This window comes from Nyctibius grandis, chromosome 18 (assembly GCF_013368605.1).
Source record: "Nyctibius grandis isolate bNycGra1 chromosome 18, bNycGra1.pri, whole genome shotgun sequence".
In the NCBI taxonomy this organism is placed as follows: Eukaryota; Metazoa; Chordata; class Aves; order Nyctibiiformes; family Nyctibiidae; genus Nyctibius; species Nyctibius grandis.
In genome coordinates this window covers 7,259,295-7,272,305 of record NC_090675.1, presented here as the reverse complement: position 1 = coordinate 7,272,305, position 13,011 = coordinate 7,259,295, and the positions used below count along the sequence as shown (strand labels likewise).

At 44.3% G+C, this 13,011-nt stretch overlaps 1 protein-coding gene across 1 annotated transcript; it reads left to right on the top strand.

Moving 5' to 3' along the window:
- The first annotated feature begins 2,861 nt into the window (after positions 1 to 2,861).
- Positions 2,862 to 12,693, top strand: LOC137672020 (eosinophil peroxidase-like). Its single transcript, XM_068415963.1, has 13 exons — positions 2,862 to 2,958; positions 3,547 to 3,643; positions 4,011 to 4,186; positions 4,811 to 4,934; positions 5,472 to 5,601; positions 6,230 to 6,430; positions 6,526 to 6,841; positions 8,012 to 8,172; positions 8,497 to 8,749; positions 10,452 to 10,622; positions 11,447 to 11,684; positions 12,203 to 12,420; positions 12,653 to 12,693. The coding sequence occupies exons 1-13, from the start codon at positions 2,862 to 2,864 to the stop codon at positions 12,691 to 12,693; spliced, it is 2,223 nt and encodes a 740-aa protein (XP_068272064.1).
- Positions 12,694 to 13,011: the final 318 nt, after the last annotated feature.

The following is a 13,011-nucleotide window of genomic DNA, read 5'->3' as shown; positions in this document are numbered from 1 at the left end:
CTTGTCTTTTAAATCCCTCCAGGGATGGTGACTCCACCACTTCCCTGGACAGCCTGTTCCAACCCTTTTGGTGAAGAAATTTTCCCTGATCTCCAATCTAAACCTCCCCTGGCACAACTTGAGGGCGTTTCCTCTCATCCTATTGCTTGTTACCTGGGAGAAGAGACCAGACCCCACCTTGCTACACCCTCCTTGCAGGCAGTTGTAGAGAGCGATAAGGTCTCCCCTGAGGAGTCTTGTACGCTTTCCTGAATGAACATCAGCCTTGGTGGGCAGGATACCCTGGTTTCTCTTGAAGCTCAAAAGATTGCACCAAAACACCATAAATCCTATTTGGAGGTGACATAGGACAGCTTGCCTGTGGACACATGGAAGCCCTGGCTACTGCACTTACACCCAGGCTCAAATAACTGGTAGGGCATATGTAATGTTAATGCAACGTTTGCATGGCAGGTGACTCCAGTGGTGGGAGCAGCATCAGGCCACCTGCAAATGACGGTGCACAGCCTCGAAGGCAGTCGGTGTCCCTGTACCAAGGACAACCAGGGGTTACCAGACTGTCACTGAGGTGCTAATGCATTTGCAATGATACGTATCACAAATACTACAGAAATAGAAAAACTACCCTTCAGGAACCTGGACTTCTGCTTATGTACCTTTTGTAGGCAGAAAGCTCGATGGACAAGGTAGAGCACCTGCCAGGGTGATCAGAGCCCTCTGATACTAGGGGCCAGCTTCTGCTTTTGATTTTGAATTGCTTTTTATGGGAGAACTACTGACATTGTATTTTCAGCTTCTGAAAAGCTGACCTTCACAACCCCCCTTTTTTTTTTTCAGATTTAAAATGATAGGTGTTTGTTAGCAGTTTCCTTTCTCATATTTTCTTTTTATTTATCTTGGCTTAATAAGAACTGTGAAAATATTTAAACAATAGGAAGGACTGGCTACCTAATCTTGTGAGGTTTACATGGCTGACAGTCAGTAAGAATTCAGCATTGTCTTTTGTGATCAGTCTGACTAACGTTCGAAGAATTAAATTATTTCTGCTACCTTCCCGTATGTCCACTGAAGTACAGCCCTTTTTTCCTACTGTGTAGCTGTCGTCATCCACGTCAAAGTGCTCAGCTGGCCGAACACTACGTTCCTTTCTAGACATTTCAGGATGGAATCTCCCATTTTGCACTTCTGGCCTGTTCTTATTTGCATAGATATAACTTTGTGATTGTCCATATTACCATACGTATGATTTTACTGGAGCTTGCTCTGTGCAATTGCCCTGTTCTTTGTCCAGTCTTTGTCATCACAATGATCAGCAGCTATTTTATATGGATTTCCAAATTACTGGTGATCTGACTGTTAAGTTTAAGTATATAAACCACCTCACTAAGAGATTTTAAATGGGACACAACTTTGGTTTTCCTGGATATAAATTTTGGCAGGTCCACCAAATACAGACATGCTGTGTTTGGACCTCGATATACTCCACAAATGCATGTTGTCAAAACGACCCATTTCTGGCTTTCCAAACCATCCCCAACAGGGATAAAGAAGCCACATTCCACCATCATCTTTTACCATCATAAAATTACGCTAATCTCTTTCACTCGCAGAAAAGAAATGTGTGCCTTTATTCTTTTTCCCTTTTTACTGATTTGTCAAAAAGAAAGTCAATATTTACTAGAAGGAATGAAGAAGTGTGCACCTTTCTGCTTAATCCAGGAAAGCAAACCAGCAGATATTTCCTCTTGGCTCAATCTGGTCCCAGTTTCTCCCTTTTTAGCCACACCCAGGTCAGACCCAGCTAATTTCTGCCCTGGTGCAGGTGCTATAAAGGGCTGGCTTGTTTCCCACTCCTCCCAGCTCTGCAGAGATGGCAGGTAAGATCAGTGCTTTTTAATTTTGTGTCTGTATTTGACTGATTTGGTATTTCTGGCATGGGTACTGGCTTATTCCATGGGTGAGCCCAAGGAGATGAGGAGACAGAGTATTAGGAGCTGGTGGTTCTTTGTACTTACTTCTGCCCCCATATGTGAAATACACTTATCTTGAGAAGCAAGAGAAGATGGCTTTTCTGCCTCACGTAGCAATATCCTGCAACATAAGATTGCAAGGAATAAGCAGCTTCAGTCCCTGTGAAGATGGTTGGAGAATTTCCACAGATTGTAAATGTAACATATAACCCGCCCCACTGTGAGAAGTTTGTTAGTTCTTCTAAATTTTGTCTGTCTTATTCTAAACAGTTAAAATGTTGACTAAATTACTTAAAATATATTTAATTGTAACCTTTTGGCTAAAGATCTTCTTTCAGGGAAGGCACTGTGCTGCTGTACATCACACTGATGAGAACAGGTGATACACATTTTGAGCATTAAGGTGAAAAAGGAATAGAGACACATTTCAGGGAGCATCAAGAAGACTAACAGACGTGGTTGAAGTCTGAAGGACTGGTGCTAGACGTAGCAGCTTGTTTTGCTTAGTACCAAGACAGAGGGGGCAGAGAGGGATGTGTGGGGTCTAACCTCCTTTGCACCAGCCTCCTGAGAAGGACCCTCACAAAGGCAGGACACCAGGACACTGCCCTCTTCCAACGCACCTTCCCAATAGTCTCCAGCGCTGAAGCCTGGACTGTACTTGGCTGCCTCCTCGTTGGCAGTTACTCAGCCCAGTTCGCTGAATGTCCCACACCGCAGGGATGTCCCTGTGTCCTGCCAACAGCTACAGCCCTCGCCAGCCGGAGTCCCGCTTACAGACCTGATCAGAGGGGTGCTGTATTTTATTCCTGGATCCTGAAAGAAATACTCAAACCAAACCTGACAATCTCTTCTGATGCTTCAGTGAAGCCCTGCTGACTCAGAAGATTTATGTTGCATTTCTCTCTAGGCATAAAACCAAGAATTACTCTCTTAGGATCCATCATCACTCTCTGCTTAGTTGGGGCAATGGACTCCTCATTAAACAGTAAGTTTCTGTTTCTCCTTTGGCTGCTACTGTGCTTGAAAGGGTGTGAGTCGAAACTCAGTTTGAGTTCCTAGTTAGATATAGCTCCAATATAAATTTGAAATATCCTGTAGATTGACCCACTAACAATGAAGTCAATACCTAAGAAACTTGTCTAAGGAAATTACATATTTAACCAACAGGTCTTCCAAGCACATGATCATAATTTTCTGACAGGGAAACTGGGTCAGAGATCATATATTTGGCTCCTTCTAAGTATTTCCCTTCTCACAGGGAAGAATAGCTTCAAAAAGAAGGGTGAAAAATAACTCCCTAAAATTCTCCCAAAGGCATCAGAGCCAATTCTGTGAAATGGATAATAAGCTACCGCTTTACAGTCACTTCTTGTCCTGTGACTTTCAAGACCTCAGCTATGGGGTGAAGCAGATGAGCAAGAGAAGCACAGATAAAGGTTCCCAAGTAGTACTAAACACACCGTGGGAACTGTGTGTAAAGCCAATCAGCACCTCAGATCGGGTGGGATGTGTAGTTCCTGGTGTACATTACAAAATACCTTCGATTTCTGCTTTTTTCTTCCTTTCTTTTTAGTAGAGGACTCAGAGGTGCTATCAGACTCATCTCTCCTGAGCAGCATTAGTGAAGCCAGGCAGCTGGTAGACACAGCATATTTACAGGCCCGAAAAAGGTGAGTCCTTTTTGCATGAGGGCCCCAACATTATAAGGAAATAAGAAAATACACGTGTGTTTCTTCTGTATTCCGATGTGTACTTATTATGGAGAAGTCTTTGCGCAAGGGCTCTCCCTGCCATAGTTGAAGAGATTGTTTTTGCCTAGTTTGGCTGGATTCTAGGGTTCCATCTCAGTCCCAGGGCCAACCTTTGTCACCCACAGCTGTTGTCTCCTCACCTACATTGCCATGGGCACCTCTTAGTAGTCCATAGTGGTATGGGCACACGGGCCGCTCCTGGCTGCTGTCTAAGTGCACCCAGCCCAGCTTGTCAGAGGAGGTCTGATTTCAGAGAAGGTGCTTCATGGAACTCTTTTACGTTTAGCTTAAAGAGAAAACTAGAGGAAAAGGTTGCCAACCCAATGGATTTCCTGAAGCACTTAAAGGACCCAGTAGGAAGAACCAGATCTGCAATCCGTGCTGCCGATTACTTGGAAATGACTTTGAAACTCCTCAGAATAAAGCTTCATCTCTCTGGGAAACGGAGATTCAATGTTACAGGTAATGTGGTTTAGACCGAAATGTCCTACAAACAGCTAAGAGCAGAAAATCTGCCACAGCAGGAGTGTCAGAGAGCAGGTCTGCCACGATACCTGGTGATAAAACCCTTCCCCACAACAGCCCCAGGTGAACAGACTTTAAGCATGCTCAGAGGCAGACCAGACCACCTGGTGTTTTAATCACCATCTTTGGTAGGGCCTGTCTCATACCTTTGATGACAAGAACAGCCTACCAAGTGTGATAAATCTGGGACAAACCACGCTGAACACCAGGAGACTCTGACCCCTGAGAACTGAAGCTCATCTTCCATGTCTGGTCCTCACACCCACCTGCCCAGGTTGTACCACTCTGCATACTCATAATTTTGTTCCCAGTCTAGGGTAAAACATTGCTGGTGATGATGGTCCCCACATTCCCCTGGAAAGCCCTTCAGTGCCCAGTTTCTCTAGCCCAGAGGTGACAGCTGAGCCACAAAAGAATTTAGGCACCAAATTAACTATTCAAATCCAGATGTTATGTATCCACAGCTCTGACTCAGATGACTCAAACGTTGACCTAGAATACTGAGAAGTTAAAATAAAAATGAGTAAGATCAGATGTTATTTTGCATGGTTTCTCTCACAGACCTACTAGACAGAAGACAGAAGGAGGTGATTTCCAAAGGAACTGGCTGTGACTATCAGATTCACTCCATTACATGCCCAAAGCATGACATTTACCGGACCATTACTGGAGAGTGCAACAACAGGTAGGATTCGTGTGTGGGCCAAGTTGTTACTAAGTTTACCGATTCAAATTCTTCTGAGCAGTGTGAGACAATATAACAAGTGGCCACAGCTGCAGATTGCAGTTTGAGAGGTTCTGTGTTGGGCATGAGGAAAAAATTCCTGAAGGTGCAGCCTTGGCACAGGTCCCCGCAGAGGTGGAGGATCTTCATCCTTGGAGGCTTCCAACTCTTAGCTGGACAAAGGCATGGCCACCCTGATCATTGGTGATGGCCCTAACTGTGAGACTGTGATTCTGGGTGGAGCAGCAGTGGAGACAGAGGTGCTACAGAGATTTAAATGCCAAATAAAATTAACATAATGGCATCAGGAATCTTTTCTTAATGTCAAAAACCATTAATTTTTCTCTGCAGTTGTTTGCTTCTCAGTGTTTTCTGGCTATCACCTCTGTTACCAGAGTAATCAGACATGGATTAAAGGGCTGCAAAATGTTAGTCTCTACCAGCCTGTTCATTTTTGAAGTAATGCTGGTGTTTGCTTTTCTCCTTGTGATGCTCCAGAAAGCATTCTCATTGGGGCTCCTCGAACCATGCGTTTGCTCGCTGGCTCCCAGCAGTGTATGAAGATGGAGTGTCTGTGCCCAGAGGAGCCAGTGAAGGAAAGGCGTACAATGGATTTCCACTCCCGCTGGTGAGAAATGTTATTCTTCTCCAGATAACAGTAGTGGACACTGCCCTCACTGCATCCACCAGCAATGAAACCACGACAACATCTGGGGTGTAAATTGCTTGATCCTTTTCTCTGATCTCAAGTGCTAATTTGAGGCTTGTTTTCTACAATTGAGCTATGGACTGGGGAGATATTTTTTGTTGGAGCCAGACATGAGCAAAAATGTTGTGAACACTTCACTAAGCAAAGCATGGACAACATGACATTTTCAGAAGTGTGCATTCCAAGGCTGGATGCAGACAGCACCACAGTGTGCTCACATACACCAGGATTTTTATACAAACCATAAGGCTTGGGCGTTCCTCAACCATCTTCTTGTCTTTCTGGATGTGTGCACATACCTCAGTTTCAGCTGAAAAAGGCTTTCCATGAAGCTGGGCTTGGCAGAGCGACTGTGGAGTCAAGATGATGTTATGTATCACATCTGATTTTATAGAGCTGGGGCATGGCACGGGCCTGTTTAATCCCATAATTAACTCATGAGCTTATCTGAGATTATCTCATCCATGGTCTCATAGCGGGTGTTCTACCGAGAGGTAAATTCACCGTGGTAGAGAGTCACACACGTTTTCATTTTGATTTTCTGCAGGTTCGAAAAGTGTCGAATGAAATTGCTCACACAGCCAACGAGAACGTCACTCAAGATCAAGAGCTCTCTCTCGTCTTCATGCAGTGGGGCCAGTGGGTAAACCACGACATAGACTTAGCCCCTGCCAGCGGTGCAGGAGTGAGCCCGGAGCTTCACTGCGAGACCGATTGTGCCTTCAAGTCCCCTTGCTTCCCCATTAAGGTACCTTGACTTGCGTTCCATCCCGTGCTATTTTAAGACAGTAAAAACAAAACCACATGACTTTCTGAGGCATCGCTTATATTTGTCTGCTTTAGTTTCCCCCCGATGACCCACGGATGCTGAGGTCAAACACTTGCATGCCGTTCATCCAGTCGGCATCCGTGTGCAACCCCAGGACGTTTATCCGTGAGCAGATCAACGCCGTCAGCTCGTTCATCGATGCCAGCACGGTGTACGGCAGCGAAGACTCCGTGGCAAAGAGTCTTAGAAATCAGACAAACCAGCTGGGTTTGATGGCTGTGAACCAGAACTTTACTGACGCGGGGCTGGAATTATTGCCCTTTGAGAACCAAACAAAAAGTATTTGTGTTCTCACCAACGAGAGCATGAACATCCCCTGTTTTAAAGCAGGTAAGGTGCATCTGTGGAGTAGTTTTCAGTGGCCCATAAAGTCAAAGAGGATCATTATGTCTGATGTCTCTTTCTATCTGTATAAGGTGCTGCAAGACATGATTGTGTAAGGTGGAAGACAGGGCACCTTCCCCCTAATTAAAAGAGAATAATAATTGAACAAAAATTGTTTAATTAAACACAAAAATTATTTTGTTTTAATTTCCCAAAAGAGTTACAGCAAATCATCCTCCCTTTAAAAAGTCTTTCCAAAGGTAGGAGAAAGTTTCAGTTGAATAGCCACCAGTGTTTAAAACTCATTGACTTTTTCCCCTCCTACCTAGAACTCACCATTCAGTTTTCAACTCAATTAATACTAACAATTAAATGCTCTTAATCGATTTAGTTAACTCTCCCTGGTACCACCTTTTAAATTTTTAATATTTCAAATATTCCAGCCTCCATCAGAAGTTCTTCTGAAATTTACACAAACTGATGACTCAAAACACAGAAATTTTTAAAATGGGAAGTGACTCATCATAGGCACGACATTAAAAAAATATTATAAATATGAAGCTTGCAGAATCAATCATAAGAATATAGAGTGTTCCCATTGCACATTATTTTCTCATTCCCTGCACATGAGAAGAGCTCCTTGCTGTGTGAGAAGATACTCAGTGCTTGTTCCGTCAGCTGTCAGAGGGTCTTCACTTCATCCCCTCCAGTTTTCTCTCAGCAGCTCTGCTGAAGGCACATTCACAGACCTCTCAGAGGTGTTTACAACTTGGGCGAACTGAGGCAAATTTTCAAAACCAAACATTCACAGCACTGATATAAAAGGAGATTGTATCCTTGAGGTATGAAAGGAAGGCAGACATGAGATTTTTCACAAAACAAGACATTTACAGCTGCTCCACGACTATGCAATATAGTGCATAGTTTAAATTGTCCAAATATAGTTTAAGTTGCCCAAAGCCTCTTCTCCGATGGTTTTGGCTAAATGGTTTGGACAGAGAAAGTTTTGTCTGTGCTGGAAAGAAATATCTGGCATGAATGATGACTGCCAGGAAGCTTAACCATGAGCATTACTGCCAGTAATGTTATCAGTTGTTACTTGTCTGTCCTAACATGAAAACCTACTGCTGAAATAAAAAGCAATTCACAAAATTCCTAAAATATTTTAATTTGTAGGTGACAAACGGGTAACTGAAAACCTTGTACTTTCTGCACTGCACACTATCTTTTTACGAGAACACAACCGCCTGGTTAAGAAGCTGAGGAAATTAAATCCTCACTGGGATGGAGAAAAGCTTTACCAAGAGAGTCGAAAGATCATAGGTGCCATAAACCAGGTACTAATCACTGCTCGCTGTTTATCATCCACATGCTTGGGAATGGTTTTTCCTCCAGGAAAAGGAGGAAAACCATGGTTTACACATGTAGTGGAGTTATTTGTGGAAGTCAAAAATTGTGAATAAGGATGGTCCATCTGAGAAGCATGGGTATCTGGAGCTTTTTTATCCATTATTTTAGCAATTTATCATTTATTATATTAAATAATTTTAATATATTATGCCATACTCATGCTGAGAGTCCACGTTCGTGCTCTGCAGTTGACTTTGATGGCATTTCTGCTACAGTTGCTGACATCTTACTCTGCTTTTGTGCTTTTTCAGATAATAACATACAGAGATTACCTCCCACTTCTGCTTGGGGATGAGACCAGCAAGTGGATCCCTTTGTACAGTGGCTACAAGGAGAATGTGGATCCTGCAGTCTCAAATGTTTTTTCCCTGGCTTTCCGATTTGGTCATACGTCAGTACAGCCTTTTGTATCCCGTTTAGATGACAGTTTTCAGCCTTTGGGTTCATTCTCCCATGTTCCTCTTCATTTGACCTTTTGTGCTACTTGGAGAATTATAATGGAAGGTAAGAACATGGGGCAGCCAGCACAGAATCAATCAGGTTGGAAGAGACTTCTGGGATCATCGAGTCCAACCATTGCCCTGACACCACCATGACAACTAGACCATGGCACTAAGTGCCATGTCCAGTCTTTTCTTAAACACATCCAGAGATGGTGACTCCACCACCTCCCTGGGCAGCCCCTTCCAATGGCTAATGACCCTTGCTGAGAAGAAATTCTTCCTAATGTCCAACCTGAACCTCCCCTGGCAAAGCTTGAGGCTGTGTGCTCTTGTCCTAGTCTGGTCTAGCAGTCCTAGTCTGGTCCTGAAGCAGACACTCAGGTGGAGGTTAGCTGGTAAGACACATGAGCCTAGACTCCAAAAATTGCTTTAGCTCTGTTTATTTAACTGGCCTCACACAAATTGCAGTGCCATTCAGCTTGGAAGGTGCTCATGACGTGTCTACCCAAGGGGCTGCAGAAAAATGGGTGGTCTGCTAAACATGGGGCAGGAGGACAGACCTGCAGAATTGTCACCAAACACAGCCTGACACTGGCTCTGCATTGTACCCAGGCAAAGGAGCCCTGCCAAAATTTACGTGCCTGTTATACCCTAACCATTGAACGTTATCAAGCACCAGCTCCCACAGAAGCAGCCACACTGGAGCAAGATTTGGCATCAGAACTTACAGTTCTGTAGCTTCTTTTGCAGTTTTTCAGTATTTGTTTCCTCAGTTCATGGCACAGTAATTGCATTCATATTCTGAACATGTCAGTAAATAACCAGAATATGTAACAGATTAAACCTCCTTCTCAGGTTGCCGTACATGTCTCAGCTCAGCAAGACCTGAGGGTGCGAGCATTACACGTTCACTCAAGTAGTGCAGATGCTCGTGCTGTTCCAGGAGGCATGAAACTCATGGTGCCAAATGTCAGTCAACCAAAATTTAGGTCAATCTAAGCTATTATATCCCCCTGTAATTAGTAGGCATTGCCAGAGGGTGCTGCATCCAGTTTAATTGAGCTAAGACAGCGTAATTACTTCCTAGCGGTGGCCATCTCTCTTCATGACTCTAAAGGGAGTTGTGGGATCCTGCTCTCTATACCTGATATCTGCAGACATGAGTCTTTCTAAGGAAGACAAATGTCTCTTCTGAAATGAGTTTTCTAACTAATTATGGAAAACATGCCAAAATACACATGTGCAGCCAATTCCCCTGTGTTTTACTAATACTATCTTCTTCACGGCTATGAAAAAGACATAGACAAACAGACATGAATTGATTCTATCATTGCATTTAATGTTTTGACAAATATTTGTTAATTAATAGCTAATTATAAACAAAATCAATTGCAAAACCTAAACCTTGGACAGAACCCCATATATCAGTATGTGCTGGGGACTGACAGGCTAAGGAGGAGTTCTGCAGAAAGGGACTTGGAGGTCCCAGTGGACAACAAGTGGATTTAGGGCTGCAGAAGAGGAAGGCTGAGGGATGGGGAGGTGGGGAATCTAGTTACTAAAGGGAGGCCTCATCTATGGGCATATGCAGATATGTACATGTGCACTAGCATATGATGAAATGGAAATATGGATCTAGGTAAACACCACACAGCCCAGAGTAGAAAAGACATCTAATGCAGCACTGTTTCAGCTGCACAAAAGGGACCACCAAAGCTGCAACTTGGTACAAAAAGTCTTTTCTTGATTTGCAATGAATGCAGGTGGCATTGACCCACTGATACGGGGCGTGCTCGTTGATCATGCAAAACTGATGAAACAGAATCAATTGCTTGTCGAGGAGCTCCAGAACCACCTTTTTGAACAGACAGAGATAATGGGTCTGGATCTAGCAGCCATGAACATGCAACGGGGAAGGGACCATGGCCTTCCAGGTAAGGAGACACAAGTCTGCATACCCTGTGAACTATACTCTTTTTTTTTTTTCCTTCTGCGGTTTATAGTCGTTCCATGAATGTACTAAGCTTTTCCCATACCAATGGGAAGAATCAGTATCTCAATTTGAGGGAAAAGGATGGATAGACAATCAAGCTCAGGGAAGAAAAGGTCTCTGTATTATAAAGATCTTTTTCTGATGGATTTAAGACAAGGACAAAAGGCTTGGAAAGCAAAGATGATAGTTGGAATAATGTAATAAAGAGGGGTAGAAACAATGGTGTATTGCAACGAGAGAGCATGAGGAGTGCAGATGCGAGCAACCAAGTTCAGCTTTCACATGGGCTAGACAGACCATCTGTGCTTTGTTCTTTGCCCATCAATGCTTATTTTGTGTCTTCAGACAACCCAGAGCTCTGAGCAGAAGTGGCTTACACCCACAGGTATGATTGCCCCCAGGCGCTGGAAAAGAACGAGTGCTCTTGGGTTAAGCACAACCAAATGTTGCTCTTTTCTAGGACTTTGATCCTAGAAATTTTGCCTGCCAAAACTGCAAGGACTGGCGCATTCACCCTCACCACTAGGTAGCTCTAACTGACAGGATGCAATGAATCAAATTGTTAGTTTGGTGTCCGCATAAAAAAAAACCTCTGAAAATGTAGCATTTGTTGTGACTGTCTAGACAATAATGTCTTCTAGATCTGTTAATGCCATGAGAAGAAGCAGACACAGCTCATGGGCTAAGGGGTCTGTTTAGCTCCTGAGCCTAAGCAGATGGTGGGGAGACATGGGTCGTGATCAGCTGCTGTTCCTGCTTTTGCAGGTTACAATGCCTGGAGGCGCTTCTGTGGGCTCTCCCAGCCTCAAAACGTAGAAGAATTCTCTGAGGTGCTAGGCAATTCCAAACTGGCCAAGAAGTTCATGGAGTTGTATGGGACACCGGACAATATTGACCTCTGGATTGGGGCAATCGCAGAGCCCTTTATTCCCCAGGGCAGAGTTGGACCCCTCCTGGCCTGTATCATTGGCACCCAGTTCAGGAATCTGCGTGATGGGGACAGGTAGGTGGCTCTGAGAGCAAACCCTCCCCATGGCATTTATTATGGGAAAAAATGACGACATTTCATGCGACACACTAATCCAGCCCATCAGTGAGCGCGCCCAGCAAGGCTCACACCTTAATTTTAGCCCAGTTGCCAAGTGACTCTTTTGCAGCCCATTCCTGCAGACCCATGTCATTGAGCAGAACCAGCTCCAGGCCATGGGTGATCTGCAGTAGTCTCTGTCTGAGGTAACATTTGCTCTCAAGGTACAAAAGGGAAGGATCAGTCACTGCATCCCAGCAGCACCCTGGTGATGTTGCGTGGAAGAGGCAGGCTCTCCACAATGGCAGATGAATGGCAGAATTCAGACCTGGCCATTCTGGAGACACCTCTTTCCAAAGGGGTGTGCCTGCTGCCTGATGAATCAAGGTGGATCTGAGCAGAGGCTCACCTTGGTCAGATTCCCATCTTGGCAAGCAACCAGCACCAAACGCCTTCAAGGAGACTATAAGCTGCTTCTGAAAATATCATTGCAGATTCTGGTGGGAGAAACCAGGAGTTTTCACTCTGCAGCAGTTGCATGCACTGAGAAAAATCTCACTGTCGGCGGTGATCTGTGACAACACTCGTATCAAAAAGATACCCAGGGATGTGTTGAAGGTCAACCGTTATCCTGAGAACTTTGTTGACTGCCATGAGATCGACAGACTCGACCTGTCACCCTGGGAAGATGAGCCCGAGAGTGGCACAAAAGGTATGAAGCTGTCTGAGGTCTGTCAAAAACGATGCCTGATGTTAGGTCACGGGAGGTACCTGGAAGCACCGTGGTGTCTCAGAGGTACAAGGGTACAGGGATGACCTGGTGTGCAGTTACCCATTCACCAGTGACTATTTTAAGCTATGGAGTCAAATGAAAATGTGGGGAGAAATATTCTGTCCAGGAGAGACTTTCTGCATCTCAGTAGCTTTTTCTGCTTCATTGACAGTCTCTAATCCTGCTCATCAGACCAGCACTGAAAACTCCTAACAGTGGCACTGAGCTGCTCTTGGGAAACTGCTGCCCGTACATCGTGCTCAGCTGACTACTGCCGACCTCGGCACCTGATTTCCCGGAGAGGAGCTCAAGACTATGTCTACTGTTTTATTTACTGCACTGTGATTTTTATATCATTTATTTGTAAAAGCTTCCAGCAATGTAAGTCTTCAGACAGAAGGGTAATGATATTTTATCGTCTGTTGTCCTAAAAAAAATGTTCAGAGGTGCACAAGACTTGGTCAGGTGCTGGATGCTTTATGACTCTAAAGGCACAATCAAGACAAATTCTTTAGTTCCCATCCTGAATGG

What these genes read in the sequence shown, in the direction of transcription:
- LOC137672020 (XM_068415963.1), top strand. Translation starts at nt 2,862, where the DNA reads ATGTTGCATTTCTCTCTAGGCATAAAACCAAGAATTACTCTCTTAGGA. An exon ending in AAGGGACCATGGCCTTCCAG is followed by an intron (nt 10,623 to 11,446) that starts GTAAGGAGACAC and finishes CTGCTTTTGCAG; the next exon opens with GTTACAATGCCTGGAGGCGC. An exon ending in AATCTGCGTGATGGGGACAG is followed by an intron (nt 11,685 to 12,202) that starts GTAGGTGGCTCT and finishes ATATCATTGCAG; the next exon opens with ATTCTGGTGGGAGAAACCAG.